General features: G+C 41.4%; 1 protein-coding gene across 2 annotated transcripts in view; it reads left to right on the top strand.

The window, feature by feature from the left end:
* PLCB1 (phospholipase C beta 1) overlaps positions 1 to 20,905 on the top strand; it is a 609,995-nt gene that overhangs the window by 474,564 nt on the left and 114,526 nt on the right. For both annotated transcript variants that reach the window (XM_084887439.1, XM_084887438.1), the window contains exons 12-16: positions 4,848 to 4,930; positions 11,802 to 11,886; positions 13,201 to 13,378; positions 18,035 to 18,102; positions 19,965 to 20,061. In XM_084887439.1, the coding sequence (XP_084743565.1) occupies positions 4,848 to 4,930; positions 11,802 to 11,886; positions 13,201 to 13,378; positions 18,035 to 18,102; positions 19,965 to 20,061 (511 nt within the window). The remainder of the gene's footprint in view (positions 1 to 4,847; positions 4,931 to 11,801; positions 11,887 to 13,200; positions 13,379 to 18,034; positions 18,103 to 19,964; positions 20,062 to 20,905) is intronic.

The raw sequence follows: 20,905 nt of genomic DNA, 5'->3' as shown, positions 1-20,905 counted from the left end.
AGAGGGAAGCGGGCGAGAATAGGAGGAAAAGAGAGAAAGGAAACCATGGGAGATAAGGATGCATCTCTGGAGCTGATTCCAGGGTTCCAGTTCCCACTCTTGCACTTGCTGGACAAGCACGCCTAGCAGCACCAGCCTCATTCTGATTAGCACAGTGGAGATGAGGCTAGTGCTCACCTCTTAGGGCTGCCGTCAGCAGTCAGGGATGCTACTTCACATGCGGATGTTGCTCAGAACAGCGCATGGCCCGCAGGAAGTACTCTATAAATATTAGCTACTGATATTATAATTGAAATGTAAGAAGTCACACTTTAGCTTTCCTTCTCTAAATGCAATGGTTGTGGTATGATTTATGTAAAGAGTCATTAAGTCAGGGTGAGGCGGAGGTTGAATTAAGTCATTTGTAAGGCTGCCATGGTAGAAGCTCTAGGTGCCCTGACCTCCACCCCACTCTAAGAAGAGGTCAAAGCCCAATCTACGTGTCAAGTTAAACATAGCCCAGCCCTGGTTAGACACCCAGTAGGAGCTGAGAAGGACATGGCAGGTGTGCTTGGAAGATCCATTGCAAACACGGCACTAAGTCAAGTGCACAGGACTAGAAGTTCACAACACCAGAGACAGGAAAAGGTAGTAGGAGACACAGGTAGGAAGGTCTAGGAAGCCCAGGTCCAGCTGCAGTTCAGGCCACACCAGCATCTTTGCTGTAGGGAGAGAACCAGACCAAGGAAGCTAGGAAGAAAGACAGGCATGAATTCCCTCCCTACAAGTCTGAGAGCATACCCAGAGAAACACTCACACTTCATTGGCCAAAGAAAAAGAGATAGGCCCTTGGCCTGGGGCAAAACACCCACTTTCTAAGGGAGAAGGCACACGGTTCTCACTCACCTGTAGCTGGAGCAGTAATCAAACAGCCAAAGACAGCAATCATCAGAAAGTTACCTGTCTAATGACACTTTTACTTACATCTACATTTGAAATATTTTTCCCCCAATGTAAGACCCAACCTTGAATGGAAATTTCAGCCATGAAAGTGTTAAACTTATCTAGGCTGTTGTGTATGGAATCGACATTCAAGCTTTCATAATACAATATTACATTTACCTTTAGTTACAATCAAGTGTTAAGCTTTGCTTAAGTCAATGGTCTCACTAGTCCAGAGGTTGACAAACTATATTCCTCAGGCATACCACCTGTTTTTTAATAAATTACGTTTTGTTGGAACCTAGCCACATCCATGTGTTTGCTCATTATCTGAGGCTGTTTGGGGGCTACAAAGGGAGAGTCAGATAGTTTCCATAGAAACCATATGGCCAGCAAAGTCTGAAATATTTACTCTCTGGTCCTTTATGAAAAAAAGTGTGTGACCTCTGAAATAGTCAATAGAAGAATAAGTGGGAGCACAAGTAGATAAACATTTCTCTTCGATTAAGAATGTTATGAGTTCATTTATTTGCTTGAACATATTTAGTGAGCATCTGGGATGTACCTTGGCAGTCCCTATGCCATGGGGACAGAGCAGTGGAGAAAACTGAGTGCTTACCTTCAGGAAGCTTACACTCTAGTAGGGAGAAGTCAACCAAAACAAGCACACAATATGGCACACAGAGATATGCCCTTTAAGGTGACATAATAAGTTTTGAAGGAAAAGTGGGGCTAGCATTGTGTTGGGAAAAGGACTTTGATTATGTGACATTTGAACAGAGACCATCCTCACCCCACTATGGAAGTAAGCCTTGTTTTCAAGTAAGACTATTCCTGACAAAAGCAGCAAAGATAAAAAAATGAAATTGTGTTTGGTATATTCAAGGAAAACTAAGAGAAGGTCAGTGGGTTGTATCAGGTTAAGCAATGGTGAACAGGAAAAGGAGATAAATTTAGAAAGATAGCAGGTGTCAGATCTGATAAAGAATTTGGATTTCACTCTGTTACTTGAAAAGCTAACGAAAAAGTTGTATTCCAAAGTAGTGAAATCATCTGATTCTTGTTTAAGAGCAATTACTCTGGCTGTGGTATGTACTGTAGGGGTCAAACATAGAAGCCAGGAAAGCAGTTAAAAGGCTCTATCAAACATAGAAGTCAGGAAAGCAGTTAAAAGTCAGCCTCTGCTAGGTTTTGCTGCAATAACAGGAACTGTAGAATCTCAGTGATTTAGAATCACAAAAGTTTATTTCTGGCTCAGGTTGGATGTTGACTATTGCTCTGATTGATACTGTCTGCAATCCATATAGAAAGACTAGCCCCAATCTGTAACATCATGAGCGTCATGGCATGGGGAAGAGAAATGGCATAACTACATGATGGCTCTTGCTCAACAGCAGAACATGTCATTTGCATACATATTTTGCGGGCCAAAACACACAAATAGGCATGCCTATTATCCACATATCTCACAGGAAGGGGTAGTGAAATGTGGGGATGGTGATAAAAAAATCTACCCTAGCAGTCATGACAAAGATTTTTGGATGAAGATGACTGAGGTGGAGGGAATGAGATGTAACTTTGTTCTAAATATATCTTGGACAGGATTGATAATGAATCAAAACCTGTGAGAGAAACAGAAGTCAAGAATGGCTCTAATGTGTTTTGCCTTTAACTGATACAATAGGACCAAACTTATGAAATAAATGGAATCTAGCTTCTCCCTCCCCCTTTTTTGGCACTTACTACTCACTTCCTTCATGATATCTACTCTCAGTTCCTTTGAGGGCTCTGGTCTTAAGTGGTTAAGCTCACTAGCTGCAGGAGAGTTATTGCAAAGGGTCAGAGCATAAGCTCTAGAGTCAGATAGACTGTCCTGGGGTTTTTTGGCATATCCTTTCTGTGACCCTGGGTAAATTGATAAATATCTCTGAGCTTCCGTTGTATAATCTTTAAAATGATGGGTGTCATTTTCCTTACAGAATGTTTCTAACATGAGATAAGATAGGTGTCTACAACATAATAAATGCTCATTGAATGGTACCTCTTGTTAGTAAGAGTCTAAAAGGGAAGGTTTAGGGTAAGTGGGGAGGGAGGCACCCGCGAGGTAAGTAACCTTAGTTGACTTGGGAACATGTGCCCATTATAAGCTGGGTTCTCCAGCTTCTCTTGCTGCACTTTCACCACAGACTTGATGAGGGAAGCTTGTCACACCCACTTTACAGATGAGTAAAGCAATACACAGAGGCATTAAGTGATTGTTCCCAAGGTCACACAGCTTGGAAAGCAAAGAAGTAGGACTAAAACACCAGTGTGTTTGAATCCCAGGCCTGGGCTCAAATAAATCAAATAAAGAATTTAAAACGTTTGTGTAGCTTGCTATTTATAGTGCAGTTATTTTTTATGGCATTGACTATCATAAAAGTTAAACTGATCATGTATGAAAGGCAATCTGTGAATTCACTTCTAGGAAATGGTGTGAGCAATTATTTTGCTCCATGCAGGCACAAGCTTCTCAGAGGATATATGCAAATGTAGTACAGAATTAGAAAGTCTTATTTATAGTCTGGGGCCAGGGAAATAGCTTTCTGGCTTGAATATAAAGGAAAGTAGAAGAGATAGTGAAAAGGCCCAGCCATAAGGAGTGAGAGTGGAAATCCCCACTTGAAAAGAGAATATGAAAAGAACAAATGCAGCTAAAAAACAAACATGTGAGTAGGTAAAATCACAGTAGTATTGAGAGCAACATAATTAAAAAATAAGTGAGATCCCACTTTAATACCAGTTCCGTGATAAAAATATTTTTAAAAAGTAATGCCGAAAGCTGGTGCATATGCATTGAAAGCTGGTCCTTCATACCTTGCTCTGGGCAATTGAAGATGAAAAGTAATTTGGAGAAACACAGAAGACTTTAAAAGTATTCATATTCTTTGATTCAATAATTCCCCTTCTGAGAATTCATTCCCAGAATAATTCAAACTACTAGTGAAAAAAAAAAAAATGAAGATGTTCTTTGTAGACTTATTTGAATGATAGCTCTTAAAATGTTGGTCCCACAAATGAGTAATGGTTAAATCAATTATGATACTGCTACTTCCTAGAATTTTATACAGATATTGAAGCTTAAAAAGAAATACAGATTGAGCAATGAAGAACTGATACATGTTACAGCCTGGATAAATGAAAGCATCCTAACTGAAAGATGCAGGACACATATATGTGATTCCTTTTATATGAAGTGTTTGGAATAGGCATATCTGTGGAGACTGAAGTAGAATAGTGGTTGCCTAGGGCTGGGTGTATGGGGAGAGGGTGAAGAAATGGGGAGTGACTGCTAATTGTAATAGATTTCTTTTGGGGGTAATAACAATGTCCTAACTTAGATTGGGATGATGGGTGCACAACTCTGTGAACATACTAAAAATCATGTCATTGTATACTTTAAATGGGTGAATGATAATTCATAAAAATGTTAAAAAAATAGAAATAGAGTATAATTAAACCTAAGTTATGCAAATATAAAAAACCAACTGTATATAACCAACAGTAGTTTGGTTCAAGGGGTGAATTTAAGGGTGAAAATATTTGCCTTCTTTTGTTCAAATTTTTTGCAATATGATAACAGGTTTTTTTTTTTTAATTATTATTATCATTAAAAAAACAAAGTAGATGTAATGAGCAAATAGAAACATTCTCCTCCACCAAAATAGTTTTTTTGGGTTTGTTGTGTTTTGTTTTTTTTTCTTGCTAACTTAAGAGTCAGAAAATTTAAAATGCAGCAGCCTTCACAATCCCTTCTGGACATTTCAAGCCATTTGATACTCTTTTACAAAGGGAAACTAAAACTGTATTAATGAGTATAACCCCAATGAAAAATATACACTTAAAAATTCTGGTATAGTGAACATACATGTCTTCTCATTTTTTAGGAAGTGATAGAAGCAATTGCTGAGTGTGCATTTAAGACTTCACCTTTTCCAATTCTCCTTTCATTTGAGAATCACGTGGACTCGTAAGTATTTAACACATGTAACAGGAAGTCTTTTTCCCAAATAGGGCATGTTTAATAATTGTTCATCTGATGTAAGGTTACTGACATTATTAATGGTTTTCTTTGATATGTTTTATATTAGGTGGCATGTTTTCATCTGTGTGAGATAGAATTCATTCATTTAAATCTCATGTATGTTAACATAATCCACTGGATTTACGAAATCTATTTTCATGCCATAGTAGGATTCTTACAAGGCAATGGAGCACATTGCCTTACATAGTACAATTTTCTATTACAAAGGAATAGATCCTCCTCCATTAGCTCCTTCTGTTGCATGCAAATTGATGGTCAGTTTAGCCATACCACAATGGAGAGTTTCATACACAGGGGAGCTGGTGCAGGGACAGCTGTAGATTCTATTCTGCCACTTTGCACTTATATAGAACTCAGACCCCCAGATGTTCCCTCTATTCTCTTCCCATTGGTGTCCCCTGTTTGTTAATATTGGCAAACATCTTCCTATTTCAAAATAGCCTGCACTTATTGCTGAGAGCACACAAAGAAAAGGCAGTTTTCACTTTACTATGTTTTATATTCATTTATTACAGAGGACCAGCATAAGACATGTTTATTTCAAATACATGGGTATTAGTTTATCATGCACTCAACTTAAAGAGCTTCAAAATGAAAAAGTCTAATCTGTATTGAATCAAAATTCAAGCAATTGAAATTCTTGACCATGGAATTAACATCTAAAGATGATGGAGAGGCCATCATGGCTCAAACCAGCCTTTTTTTTTTTTTCTTAATATATTTTATTGATTTTCCACAGAGAGGAAGGGAGAGGGATAGAGAGCTAGAAACGTCGATGAGAGAGAAACATTGACCAGCCGCCTCCTGCACACCCCCTACCAGGGATGTGCCCTGCAACCAATATACATGCCCTTGACCCGAATCAAACCTGGCCCTTTCAGCCTGCAGACCGACGCTCTATCCACTGAGCCAAACCGGTTTCAGCTCAAACCAGCCTTTGGGAAGTCGTCCTCTTTCATTCCAATGACCTGCGCCAGTTTTCTCTACCAGCCAACAGCACCTGTCCTAACCTGGTCATAAGGTCCTTTCTCCCTGTTCACTGAAAGTTCTTTCCAGGTCACTGATTTGTTCTGCCCAACTAATTCCCACACATGCTCACTCACTAAGTCTTAGGGAAGCAGGTTGGTCATGAGCAAATCTCAGCTTCAGGAATTCCTAAGTAGTTAAATGTGATCATCTGTTAATGTGTTTAGGGCGAGAGACCTTCTGGTTTGCCCTCGGGAAACCTGTGTTACATTTACCAGCTCATGATTCTGTCTCATTAGGAAACAGTCACTCAATGGATGATGTAATGGTTGGGTCCATAATTTTTTAACGCTCCTACAGGTCGATTGAAGAGAAAATGCGTTATTCCCTTACATTGCTCTTTCTGGTTTAACAAAAGGGAGCAGTGCCCCTTCAGTTGCTGCATTTCTTACCTCATTTGCTGCAACAGCTCTGATTTACAGGTGACTTCCCTGGAGCGTTCTCTGATCTCTGCCCACCCATTTGTAACGGGTTCTCCCAGTGCTTTAGCATCTTTCTCCCGGTACTGTAGTCCCCAAGACTTGTTGATGGTTATTTCCTTTGTGGAAAAAATATCTCTACACCTAGCACCTTTATTTTCTTCAAGAAATGTTTCTATGTAAATTAGACAAAATGAAAAGCTGTTTACAAAATGTACAAATCCATTCTTAATGATCACACCCACTACATTGAGTTCTCCCATAAGGTAGCCAGAGAGATATCATTAACAAAAACCACCACACACATAATAACAGCCAAGATTTATGATGTCCTGAGCAGGGTTCCAGGCATAAGCTCGATTAACCCTCACCACAAATCCAGGTGCTTTTACAAATATATATCATTATTATAATTATCACTATTTGACAGATGAAGAAACTGAGTCCCAAAGAGAATAACTTTCCCAAGGCCGTTCAGCTAAACCAGTGGTCGGCAAACTTATTAGTCAACAGAGCCAAATATCAACAGTACAATATTTTTAGAGACAAATTTTTTAAACTTAAACTTCCTCTAAAGCACATGTGTCAAACACAAGGCCCGCGGGCCAAATCCAGCCCGCCAGGCCTTGCAATGTGGCCCACACTGCGCTGTCATCACTGCACTCCGCTGTCAGTTTATGACATTGTCAGTTTATGACTGTTCAGTAAACCATTTGGCCCGCGATTTAGGCTGGATTTTAGATTTTGGCCCCTTCTCTGATTGAGTTCGACACCCCTACTCTAAAGCCACTTCTTCAAAATAGACTCGCCCAGGCCGTGGTATTTTGTGGAAGAGCCACACTCAAGGGGCCAAAGAGCCGCATGTGGCTCTCGAGCCGCAGTTTGCCAGCCACAGAGCTAAACCATGGCAGAGCTGGAATTCTAATTCAGCTAGTCTGGCTTCAAACATGGGTTTAAGCACCACAATCCCCACATCTAAGCAGAGGTTCATGAACCTTGAAAACATCAAATGAAGACCACGAGAGCATCCATAAGGCACCTGTCTGCAAATGTTCACATTTATACAGTTGCACCCTTAACCACAGGTCATTTTTGCCATCTCTTAACAACCGTCACACGGAGAGCCAAAACTGGGCATGAACGCTAAGCCTATGTTGCACACCAAAGCAAAAATGATAGTGCCATAATACTGTTCTCTCTGGTTTAAAACATGAGAAATTTAGCTATTAAAAGTTTATGAATAATTCATGAGTAACAAAAGAAAACAGGAAAACAACCTCTGGATGTCCTGCTGTTTATCTCCAACCACTGAGATAATCTAATGGCCGTGAAATACAAGGATACTGACTTCTATTGTGGGAGGAGGTTGTTTGCTTCATAATCCTGTTGTCCTTGAGCTGCACAAATCAAAATCGCTCAAACACAGTCCTTTCCTATGAGGACTGTCACACACCCTGAGAAATCTGATAAGCTTTCCCTTTGCTGGTAAAACCCTCTGCTTGACACATGGGCCACCTCACCTCGTCGCTGTACTGGGAGCCAGACATCATTCATCAGCTGCAGCACGAGTCCCCACTAAACCAGACGTAACCTCAGAATCCTTCTCAACACAGAGACCCAGGGACACACTCACCAAAGACGTCTGAAGTCTGTTTGCTGCCTCTCGTGAACTATGTTACCCTCCTGCAGATAAGCAAGTGCCAGGCTTGGACCTCTGGTCCCAGCTCCTATCCCAACTTACTGGGAAAAACAAAACACAGAATATCCTGGTTTTCTATCCAAATATCTGCACTCACCTATTCATGGATGATGGAGGGGAATCCGCCACCAGTTGCTGGCAACTTATCCTTTGTTCACCTGCTACCTTCAGAAACGCATAAAATGTAGATTCCTGAGCCACACCCCTGCTCCTGACTTCAGATTTCTAGAAAGAAGACTTGGAAAAGTCCTAGTTAACTCCCACGCTCCACCTAATTTGTGAACTAGCTCTTTCACAATAAGAATCCAACACTGAAATCTAATGAAGTAGCATCTAGCCGTGGTTCAGCCAGGGATGGTGGGAGATTTGGCCCGGGATTTTCATTTCCATGCACTGCGGATGCCTCATCTATAGAGAAGGGGCTGGTTTGGTTCAACTTGGAGGATTGAGCCCATGAAATGAGGCATGTTTCTCGGTCAGAAAGCTGACCACTTTGCCAGGTGCCTACACTTGATTAAAACACTGCAGGTACTTTAATACGTCTAGATGTTCCTGCTATGATCTGAAGCTCAAAAATGTATATGTGGATGTTTTCCTTTTACTTCATCTCCATGGTAGCCACTGTTGATACACTCAATGCTATTCCTGCAGTTCTGACCCGCAATTAAAGCTGGTTTGTTTTCCACGGGCTTTTTCTATTCAGTTTGCCCTCTGTTGTGCTTCAGTTTCCTGTCAGGTGCACTTGTGGAGAGCGTGATTGCCTGGTTACCAGATAGGGCGCTTTGCTTTTTTCTTGGATACCTATCTCTTGTTCTCCCATCTCTGTTGGTTTTGAGGCAGATGTGTAAAAAGTCTAGGTCAGACGCAGATCTTTGCTGTACAAAGTGTGGTCGATCCATGGACCAGCACCGTAGTCATCACTGGGAGCTTGATTGAAATGCAGTCTCAGGCCCCACCCCAAACTCTGACTTCTAACCCTCATTTTCTTAAGACCTCCAATGATTTGAGTGACATCTAAGCTCTCTGCTCTAAGCATCAAAGCCTGTTAACCACCTGCCTTGGAATTACCTACAGACAAGTTACAAATGCCTGTTTCAGGCCTCCACCCCTAGCGTAGTGAGTGAGTCAGGGGACTGGAGACTAAGCCTGCCCCCCTGCAGCTTTAACAGCTTCTGGTGACTCTAGTGGAATCAGGTGTAAGATTTTGCTCCAGAAAATCCCTTCTCTGGGCTGGAGGATTGTTGGACAGAGCACAGAAGTCTGCCGGTCACCTGCAATGGGACACCTGGAACATCTCCCTCTGCTGGTGAGAGTACTGTTCCCCGAGAAATCCTGAAAACTGGGCATTCGGCTGAAAAACCCTTTTCCCTTCAGGTCTCTGATCAAAGGAACTTGGAGCTCCAAATACCAAAACTCAAGAAAAAAAATCATCTACTTCAGCACCTGTTGACTTTTTTTAATCAATCATAATATTGAAGGTGTTTTTTTTGTTTTTGTTTTTTTTTTAAATTAATCCTCACAATTGATTTTTAGACAGAGTGGAAGGGAGAGGGAGAAATAGAGAGAGAAAAACAGTGATGTGAGAGAGATACATCAATTACTCCCACACATGCCTCAATCACTCCTGGGGATCAAGTCTGCAAGCAAGGTACATGTCCTTGACCAGGAATCAAACCCAGGACCCTTCATTCCGCAGGCTGATGCTCCAACCACTGAGCCAAATTGGCTAGGGCAATCAAAGCTGGTTTAAACTTGAGCGTGCTTCAGAATGATCTAGAAGCCTTGTTGAGACACAGACCTTGAGCCGTGCTTCCTCAGAGGTTCTGATTCAGAATCTGCCTTGAAGGCCTTGAGCCTGCATTTCTAACCAGCTCCAGGGCCTGTGGATGCTGCTGGACCTGGACCACAGTTGGGTAGCAAAGCTCTGTGACGTTTAGTAGCTTCATTCTATGAAAGTGAAATGAAGGATCTGGACAGTTTCTTTTGTGTAATCTGGACCGTGCGGGCCCCGCACAGATGGATGTACTTGAGCTATAGGCACAGAGCTGGCTGGCTTGGTTGAGCCACTGGGTCAGTTATCCTTTGAGCAAAAGAGTCTTTACTGAGAATTCCCGGGCTGCCTGCCAGATGGGCCGCGTCTCTGCTTGCTCCCCAACTTCTCAGACATTGCACCCCCAGTTATTTTCAGGACAGCTGCTCTGACTAGAAGTTTTCCTGTCTGTGAAACTGCTGAGGAACGCCACAGTATATGCTCATGGCTGCCTGGCCATGCAGTCAAGCTCATATGCCTCCAGAAAGGCAGGTTGAGACGTTGGGAGGCTGCTACGTAGGGATTTGCAAGTTCTGTTAATCTCTTCATTGCCTCTCCCTGCAGTTCCATATTTGGGTTCATATTTGGACCCCAGAAAACTCACTTGAACCCCAACATACATGCTTTTTTACAAAGGGGGGAGCATATGGAGTGCTTTTCCCTGTGGACCATTGCAATATGATTTGAACCCCGTAAGTTACCCCCCTTCCAGGAAAATGCAATCCATGATCCAGGCTTAATAGTCATGTCTTCCAAGAGGGAAGGAAAATAATCACATTTAAAATCAACTGCAATTGTATAAAGAAGGCTTTTTATCACTTACTTCTCCTTGCTTCGGCCCCAGTTCTGCTAAAGGTATTCACGTCGCAGCACGTAGAGGGGACTGTTGGAAATCAAGTTTGGCAGCCTGTAGATCAAAATCACAGTCCACAAAACCCGATGGAATTGGATGCCTTTGTAATGATACTTAACATTCTACAGAATGAGAAAAATGTTATTGCTTTGCGAAAAGTCAAAGGAAGCAGGTGTATTGAAAGACTGCGGATGTTCCCTCATAGGAATGGTGTTTCTATGTTTGCAGGCTCGCAAGTTGTCTAATCTGACTGCAATCATCTTTCCTTTGCCCTGGTCTTTAATGTTGAAAGGCGTTTGCATCCATTACTTCATCTTTTCAGCAGCACTGTCCCTTTCCAGGAGTAGTTATTTTCCTCTCCATTACACATTAGGAATGGTGGAGAGCCTGGAGTCTTCATCAGACCAGATGCCTGCAGCACATAGTCAGGCTGACAGACCTTTGCTTCCCTACTATGCACATAAGAGCTGCAGACACCTTTCTCCAAGGTGCCTGCTGCTTTTGTCTTTCCTCTAGGACCTTCCCAAGACTTCTGCCCATCTGCCCTTTTCTTCTACATTTTGAGATATATTCTCTCCTTCTCTCCTTCTCTCCCTCTCTCCTTCCTCTCTGTCCAAATCCCTCCTTTCCTCTCTCTCCTCCGTTACCTCCTTATAAACCTCCTTTGCAGACTAGGTCTCTCTGCTGGTTGAACAAATTTCACCTAAGAATTCACATGAAATCATGAACAAATTCCACTCCCAAGTTTCTTGCATTTGACTTGGAATCTGGAAATTAAACCAAAGGGCCTGAGTCCCTAACTCTGGGACATTCGAGAATACCACTGGAGTGTGGTATTCAGATTCTCAGAGGGCAGGGTAGGAAACAAGGGATTTTGAATGATAAACTCGGATCCAGAAAGGGCATTGCCTCCTTCTGTAGTTAATAACACAGTAAGTCTTCCTGCAAAGCCTCTCGTAGTAAGCCTCCTTCTCTCTCCTCTCGCACAGCCCTAAGCAGCAGGCCAAGATGGCAGAGTATTGCCGGCTGATCTTTGGGGATGCCCTTCTCATGGAGCCCCTGGAAAAATACCCAGTAAGTATTTTTGATGTTTACCCCTGAAGGAACGCATGCATTATTTATGAGTGAAGGTAGGGGGTTAATTCCTTACATGCCTTTCACGTTTACCTTTCTTGGTAAGATTATGTCCTTGAAAATGAACCTTTTGAGAGGGGTAGTGTGTGCCACTGAAAGTGGGAGACAACCATTGTCTTCCTCTGTCACTGTCTCCCTCCCTCTGCCTTGCTGCCAGACGGGACCCACTCAGGACTGCAGGGTTCCCACAGGCAACAGCAGCCCACAGAGGCAGTCTGAGGGGACAGGGTACCGATCACCTCCCAGGAACCACATCACAACCCTTTGAGAGAAAATGGTTGGCAAAACGGGACCTTGAAGGTGGCACAGGGACATCTAGGCCTGTCCCTGCTGGCTGCTGCTCACTTCCCAGCACGTGCCTCTTGGTGTGGTAGAACTCAGGCGTCCTGTAGCCATGGTAACACCCCTGCTTTGGGAGGGGAGGCAGCAGAAACAGCCTCAGGTAGCTCTTCCCTTTTCCAGCCTCTCTCCAAGTCTCCCCACGATTTTTCATACCAGTGCCCGGGCTCATTGAAAGCAAAGAACATAGGAGTTTATGGGAGTTTCTAAAAATAACGCCTCTCGGGACTTACACAGGTGCTTCTGATGCAGCATCTAACAACCCTCTCAGGGGGGATTGATTTTCCCACTAGAGGTGCAAGCTTGAAACACGGGAAGGAAGCCTTGCAAACAAGGGTGGCTTGTATCTCAGGGTGGCAAGGGAATCCGAAGCCACCCGCTCTGCTTCTGCCGATGCCAAGGAAGCTGCAGCTTAACTACCTGGCACCAGGAAGGGGCCTTTGCTGTTTTTACACTGCACTGAAAAGTGGGTTCTACGGGCTGGCCTGGGAGCTCGTGGCTGTCTTTCCCGGCTCTTCCTGGCAGGCACCACATTCTAACTGGCTTCCTCCTTGGACAATCCAGGCCAGGCCTTCTTCTCTGTCCTAAATCAAAGCGGTTGGATATATAGGGTCCTATGGAAACTCATGGAACTTCGTGTTCGCACACCAAAGGTACTAGTGTATTTTCGTGATCTGATGCATGTGGATTCTCTGGGTGAAAATAACAACGGTAATTATAATGTGCCTTCTGTGTGAAGAAGCCAAGAGTTCTGAGCCAGCCCCGCTCAGCACACACTTAGTTTATCTTCATCTTATCTTATCCGGAGCAGAGGATAAGCTGGAAGCTCTTGGAATCCAGAGCTGTCTTGAGGCTTGGGGAGAGGGTCGGAAAGAAAAAGGGATTTTCAAGATTGTTCTTTCTTTTAAAAAATAGTTGGAGTCTGGAGTTCCTCTTCCAAGCCCTAATGATTTAATGTACAAAATTTTGGTGAAAAATAAGAAGAAGTCACACAAGTCGTCAGAAGGAAGCAGCAAAAAGAAACTCTCAGAACAAGCCTCCAACACGTGCAGCGACTCCTCCAGTGTGTTTGAGCCCTCGTCTCCTGGAGCCGGTGAGGGGCTGGGGGCCCCAGGGCTGGCAGGCGAGGGGCTGGGGGAAGGCGGGTTCTCTGTCTCCCTTTATGCATGGGTTTCAGAATTGCTCCTCTAAAACCAGCTAGGAATACTTCTTACATTTCTATTTTGGCTCCAATCTAAACGTTGCTGGCTTTCTTTTGCTGCTATAACTAGGTGGCATAAAACTACACACATGTCTTATCCCCCGGTCAGAAGGTCCATGTGGTGTCACTGGGCTAACCTGCAGGTGGTTTCAGGGCTGCATTCTTTTCTAGAGAGTCTAGGAAATCCTAGTCCATGCTTTTTCCAACTTTCAGAGGCCACCCACATTCATTGGCTAATGGCCCCATTCCTTCAGCATCAAAGCCAGCAATGCAGCTTCTCATTGACCCTTCTGTCATCTGCCTCTGACCACAGCCAAGAAAGGTCTGCTGTTTTGAATAACTCATGACTTTACAGCAGACCCAAATGGATAATCCAGGACATAGGACATAGTCACAGGCCATGGACATTTTGGGGAGGCCATGATTCTGGCTGCCACAGAAGCCAGATAACCTTTGGAATGACCTCATGGTTTTAAGCTTCTGTAGGGCAGGGATTCCTTGTCATGAATTATACGACTGGCACAAGATGTTCATTGCACCTGCATTCTCATTGATGATGCTGAAAACTTTTGGGCAATTCAGTATACCCCTATTTTAAAGAGCTCTATTAAAATGTGAAAGAGCAAAGTTATCTATCAAAGCTACTAGGTGATGCTTAACATTAATAATTCTTTTTATTTAATTTGAAGAAGATTTTCATCATTGATGAGAAAAGAACTCTAAGTGGTCATCCATTCTCTCTAAATTATTTGATTTAGTCTAATTTATTTTCCAAGTTTAGTTAAAATAACCTTGGCAATCTGAAAAGTGTATCCTGGTTAGAGGGTGGGCAAGTGGAGGGAACTTTAGGCTTGAATCTAGGAAGTTCTTCAATGAAATGTTTAACTGTCATTGGAAAACTGTTGGGCAGTATCTCTGAAAGCTGACTGTAGGCAACCCCATGCCCCAGGAATTCTGCCCCAAGGTCTGAGCCCAAGAGAAGTGCGTCTAAATGTTCACCAAGGAACAGGGACAGGAAGTGCTTAGAGCAGCATTATTCAGCACAGCCACACACACAGAAAACCAGCCAAGCGCTCACCAGCAGAGAAACACATCCAGCTACATTCACATCGTGGGATAATATGGGGCAATTATGAGCTACAACTGCTCACAATTATATGAATGAATCTCAGAAATATAATGTTGAGCAAGAAAAGTCAAATTTTAAAAAGTATGGCACAATTCCATTTATATAAAGTACCAAATCAGGCAGGACTGACCTGTGTCATTGGAAGTCAGCATTGGTGAGGAAGTGACTGGGAGGAACCCAAGGAAGCTTCTGGTCATATTTTGTTTCTTGATCAGAGTACTAGTCACTAAGGCAGGTTTATGTTGGTTAAATTCGTTGCACTAAATGACTATATATCAACTCCAAATGACTGCTATATTGTGCCCCATGAGTTTAAGAATTGCTTAAATTCTTATGCACTAAATAACTATATATATGATACCTAGGCTTCTCTGTATACTCACCTATGGCAATTAATATATTTTAAAATAATTTTTAAAAATTAAAATATAAACTCAATGGCAATCAGGAAAAAAAAGAATGTTGGCCAACTCTCTGATTTATCTTTTCTTCTAATTTTCCATGCCAATTGTCCATTCCTTTTCTTTAGATAAAAATCCTTATCAACAGACATGATGTAATTCTTTGAAAGTTTTTTTTTAAGTTCTTGAATATTTATTTCAAACTTATTACACAAGTCTGACTCTTTTTTCAAAAACAGCTTTTGTTCTCAGTAAGAATGTTCTATTTGAAGTTTTGGAATGCAAGTTATTAACAGACCACCTATTCCCCAGCACAGTTCCATTCCCTGGTGCTGGCCAGTAACCCTTGTCTTCTTTGGATATGGGTGCTTGGCTTCCACCTGCCTTCCTCACTACTAGCTCTCTGCCTCTTATGCACTGGATGCATACACAGATAGTGATTTTCACAGGCACCGAACATTATTGCTTAATACAGAGAAAGAGCAACAATCTGTTAGTAATTCGGTGGTTCCTAAATTAGCCCCATAGTCTGTTGAGCAATCTCTATTTATTCCGGTGGAAATTTTTGGACATTGTAATGTGCAGGTAGGCCCCTGAATAAGGAGGACTGCTAATTTACCAAATTTGGTTTATAGATATTCTTGATATTGTGAACTCAAGGAACTTGAGAATCACGAAATGGTTCTCATTTCAGAACTAATTTACTTCTCATGGCCATGGTTGGCCAGGTGCCTCTTCCAGGATTCAGCTAGTATACATATATTAAAAAACTAGGGTAAAATAAGATTTTTTTTCCCCATGGTTCAATAAGATTCCTCCAAGGTTCCTCCAAAGACATAAGGGAAAAATCAGGTCCCTGCTCATTGAGCAAAAGAAGACAAATCCTCTCTTCCCCGATGCAACCAAATCCTGACCTGATGGAGTATTTGGAATGTCTGCTATATTGTGCCCCATGCAGCACTGTGCAGAAGGCTGTCAATCAACTTTTTAAATTAGTTGACAAAAAAGAATCCCCTCTCTGATTAAAAAACAAAGCATAGTTGCTTGAGGCAACAAATTTGACTAGGAAAAAAAAAAGTGTTATCCTCCTAAAAGAATGTGTCTTTAATAGAATATGTTTTCCATGTAAAATATAATGGACTTACCTTATTAACTAACACAACATAAGCATCCTAAAGTGGCTGTATGTGGCTTGCTTTGATAAATGAGCCATAAATAAGGCTTGCTGGAGCCAAAAAATCTTTTTCCTCTAAAGATAGTTCATGAAGGTTTTTCTCACTGCAATCATTCGGTAATCAATTCAACTTCATCAGCCAAATGAAAACAGTTCTAAGCTTCTTGGAAGACAGTGCTGTGGGTACTGTCCTTTATATAGCTTGGGTATGGCAGCGAACTTAAGGCAGGAGGGACTGGCCATGCCAGATGCCTCATTGTTGAGCCAATATTGCCATCTATGGGTGCCATCATGCTATTGCACTGATGTAGTCAACCAACTTAAAACTATGCCTTCTTTACATTTTACTTGGGACTCTATTTACATAACTGTTATTCCTGGGTCTGATGGGAGCCCAGAGATGTGGAAGAATGTAGTGCCTCCTAGTAGTGAGAGTATTTTTTAAGCTTTCACTAGCATTTATTTTGTATTCAACTTACTCCTAGGCCATATGTGTGTGCCTTTTCAGTTTCTTCTGGGATATCTTTTTCTTCTGTGCAGCGTTCTCTTCTGGTTTAAGAACAGGCTGCTCTATTGCAGTAGGATCCTCTTCGTGAGGCAGGGGGTGCTCCTGTGGGTTAACCCGCCAGGGAGCTCGGTGCTGCATCTTGGGAACTTGTTCACCTGTATGTGCTCAATGACCAGAGAGTGTATGTCTACAGCCTTACATGCAGCATCCCTCTGCATTGTTAAGCATGTGCGGCAAAAATTCAGCACTTTTTGGGGGACCACCGACCCTATGTCCAGCCCCACTGCTTGTGGCCTGGGCATGCCATTGTAATGACAGAATGGCACAGATGGCTTCTGTAAAGTGACATCCTGCAGACACTTGGTGGCTTTTCCAATATGCATACCCTTGATGGTCTGGGCAGGTTCACGAGTGTTCTTAAAGTGACCACCAAGATGTGAACCTCTTGATTTGCATTATTTTGTGGGGTTATCTGGGTCAAGTGAATAAGAAACCATTTTCAGAGGTCACCTCAGGCCACTGAAAGGCAGAGCACTGGTGATATTATTTAACCTGGCAGAATCATCCATCCAATCTTCAGAGAGAAAAACAAGCCATTGGAAACGACTGTGTATTGGCTACATGTGAAGCTGAGATACATTTCTATAATGCAGAATGATTTAAATATTTACTTAGTTTATCCTACCTACCCTCTTAAACAGGATTTCCTCATTTTCCAAGTCACATCCAAGGATGCATTCATCAAATAAGCCTGCAGGCAAATCATAGGATACAGTTGGACCTTAGAGTGGTGGTATGGTCAGGTGTGGTACACCAGCCCCTATCCCCTTCCTTTCTTATGTGAGGGCCTCTATGGCCTTGGGAAAGTAACTGCAAGGTCACGGAGCACAGGCCAAACTGCAAGGTCACGGAGCACAGGCCAAGGTCACGGAGCACATTGAAGAGCTGGGGTTGAAAAAAAGATGGAAAGTGATAGTTTATCTGTTTTAGAGTGATCCAGGCCCTCAAAGGGAATGCATACATCAAGATAGGACATAAATGCCATCAGAAACTGTGTGTGATGTCATGTTTTTTAAGATAGTTTAAAATGTTTAGCACTTTTTATAGAGTTTATGAATTTCAAATGGTATTCTCAAAACAAACTTACCAAAAATTCCATATTCAAAATGTTAGTATAATTCTCATGATTAATAAAATGTAAATATCCAAAAGAATCATTATAAAACAAACCATAGAAGGCCAATTTTTAAGGAAATTTTTGGTAATACACATGGCATGTGTGCTTCAAACCTGTAAATGTTTGTTTACTTCATGATCTGTTATTGAAATTTGACAGGGGAAGCTGACACGGAGAGTGACGATGACGATGATGATGATGACTGTAAAAAGTCTTCAATGGATGAGGTAGGTGTCCGGGCTTGCCCTCTGGTCACAGAGGCATCCAGCATCTCTGCCAGTGTAATCAGCTATCTCTTGACAGTTCATGGTCACCTTCTGCCATCTAGTGGTGAGAAGAGTCACAGTTCACTTTAAAACTTTTTCACTACCCCTTTGAAAACCTGAAGATACAAACTTGGGTCAGTAAAGGAATAAGTAGGATATTGAAAAAGTTCTCCAAAATGAACATGCTGTTGAGATTTGCCTTCTATCAAATTGGGTATAGAGAGGGTGAATTCAAAATCCGTGACATGCAACTTCTTGCTTCAGTGTTTGAGGCAATTAAATGGATTGCCAAATGGTCCAATGTTCAGAGAAGACACCAGGTTTGGAGAAATATTCAGAAATATGACATTCATTCCGTTGTTGTATTTTGAAAACACTAGAGTGCTGTGAGCTCAAGCACCCCACATAACTTCATGAGACCAGAAATATTAATTGCACAGGACCTAGAAGTGAATTGGAGCTAGGCGAATTGGAATTTTAACTTTGCTTTAGCAGGAGTTCTGATAAAAATTTTTTAAAAATTGTACCAAATCTGCTTTTAAATATGTTAAAAAGTACCTGTCTCAATGCTTGTATCTTTGCTATTCAGTTAAGGATAAATAACAAGTAATAAGCTATTCTTCTCTGATATTTTTCCTCTTAATATCATTTTCTTTAATGTATTGAACATTTCTTATTATGTTTCCTCACTAAATTGCAACTTAATACTTGGGAGAAAAATTGTTATAATGTCTGCTAAAGTATTCTTTCTGAGAATTATTTTAATTGTTGATAAATTCTTATCAGTGAGTTTTAATAATTTAAAAGTATCTTTCTAATGATGATTCATTTTCATATCAGTATTGTCCAATGAATATTAAACCTAAATATTACTACAGGAGTTTTCAAATGAATACTTGTCTCCATTTATTCTCTCATCTAAAAATGGGAGAAAATGTAAGATCAACCTGTAGAGGTCTAGTCTGCCAATGCTCAGTATTGGGGTTTTTTTGTTTGTTTGTTTGTTTAAAATGTTACCAAAATAACATGTAATAGTTAATAGTCGTTCAAATAATATGATGTTTGACTGTGTACCAAGCACTGTTCTGAACTCTTTCCCACAAATGAACTCATTCAGTAATCACAAAAACTGTATATGCTATCAGAACTAATTTTATCCTAAATTTAAGAAGCAAACAGAAGCACAGAGCAGTTAAGTAACTTGCCCAAGATTGCACAGCTTTTAAGTGTAGGTTTGGGATTTCAAGTTAGACAATCTGGCTTAAGAACCCCCGACTATACTGTACTATTTGCCTAAAAAGCTCACAGGAACCAAGAGGGGAGGAAAGGAGGAATGTTTACATAAAGAAAAACAATAGTTGTTTGCCCACCCCAACCCACTTCCACAAGGTAATCTTTCTTTTTTAATAACTTCAGTTCATTTGGAGGTTAACCACATACTCACTTCCTAGTTGGACGGTGAGCTCTTGATGTATTAACTTTAGATGTCCTGCTATGGCGATGAGATGTAGCTCAGATATTCTCGAACTTCCATGCGATCTGAATCGCTGTAGTACAATGAGGATTCTGGTTTGCTGCACGTCTAAGAGTCTCCAGCAGAGGCTGGTACCGCAGCCCCGAACCCTCCCTGCGCCCACTCCACATGTGGGTAATGAGTGGCTTGGCCTTTTCTTCCTCCTGGAATGAATTTTCTGTTGGTGATAAGCATCTGCAGAAGAGGAGGGATGATTGTCTGTGCTCCTGGGTCACAGGAGCATTGCCCTGGGAAAATAACCCTGGGCGATATAACATTCTGGGAATGTTATTTTTATTCCTTCTTCCAGGGGACTGCTGGGAGCGAGGCCATGGCTACAGAAGAGATGTCTAACCTGGTGAACTATATCCAGCCAGTCAAGTTTGAGTCATTTGAAATTTCAAAAAGTAAGTTTTCCTGGAGAAAAAACCCTCATGTGACATCCAATAAGTATATTTTTAAAAGAAGGCAATTAGACAAAAAACTGTTACTGATAATATAACTATTGTTTTTTGCTGGTAGAGTCTTTAATATGTGTGTGTATTGTCTATGTGGTATATAGGTGTTAAAAATTATAATAACCATATGAGAAAGTATCCCATGATGTTTCTCCAAAATACGTACTAGGTCTACAGATGTTGGACCAGAATACAGCTAATTGAGAGTGTTACAATTGGTTTTTGTCTGCAACCATTGTGTAAGTGACAGTGTTGAAATAAACCATCTTCCCCGAGAGGAAGCAGCCAGTGACTGGTCAGCCCTGATAACTGGAAATAGAACCAAATCAACCAATTTATCCACATTCCACTTGTCTGGCCTGTTTTGTATGTCACAGAGAACATGTGACTAGCCTCATATCACTTTGTCTCTTTTCCTTTATCTGAGCACACATTCATAGAGGATGCAAAGTAAAATATCATCTTTCTCCATCTAGAGAAAATAGTTATTTTATGAAATTGCCCTCTATTGTTGCATAAAATGTAAGATGCTATCAGGTTAAAAGGTCAGCAGCCTCTTATAAAGGATAGTTTTACAGATATTTCAAAATCTAAGCTTCTCCATAACACACAGGTGTAACTGTAATTTTGCCCAAAGAGTAACTTAGAGGCATATGGTATCTACATCTCTACAATAAAGAATTTAATTTCCAACACAGCTTATGTATAAAGATTTCAACATTTTCTTTGATGTTACAATTACTGATGCTGCTTACCACAAGTTGTCCACTTTGAAATGTCCTATTTATATTAC

The sequence above is a fragment of the Pipistrellus hanaki genome, assembly GCF_964339955.1.
Source record: "Pipistrellus hanaki genome assembly, chromosome: 6".
In the NCBI taxonomy this organism is placed as follows: Eukaryota; Metazoa; Chordata; class Mammalia; order Chiroptera; family Vespertilionidae; genus Pipistrellus; species Pipistrellus hanaki.
This window is presented reverse-complemented; position numbering and strand designations above follow the sequence as displayed.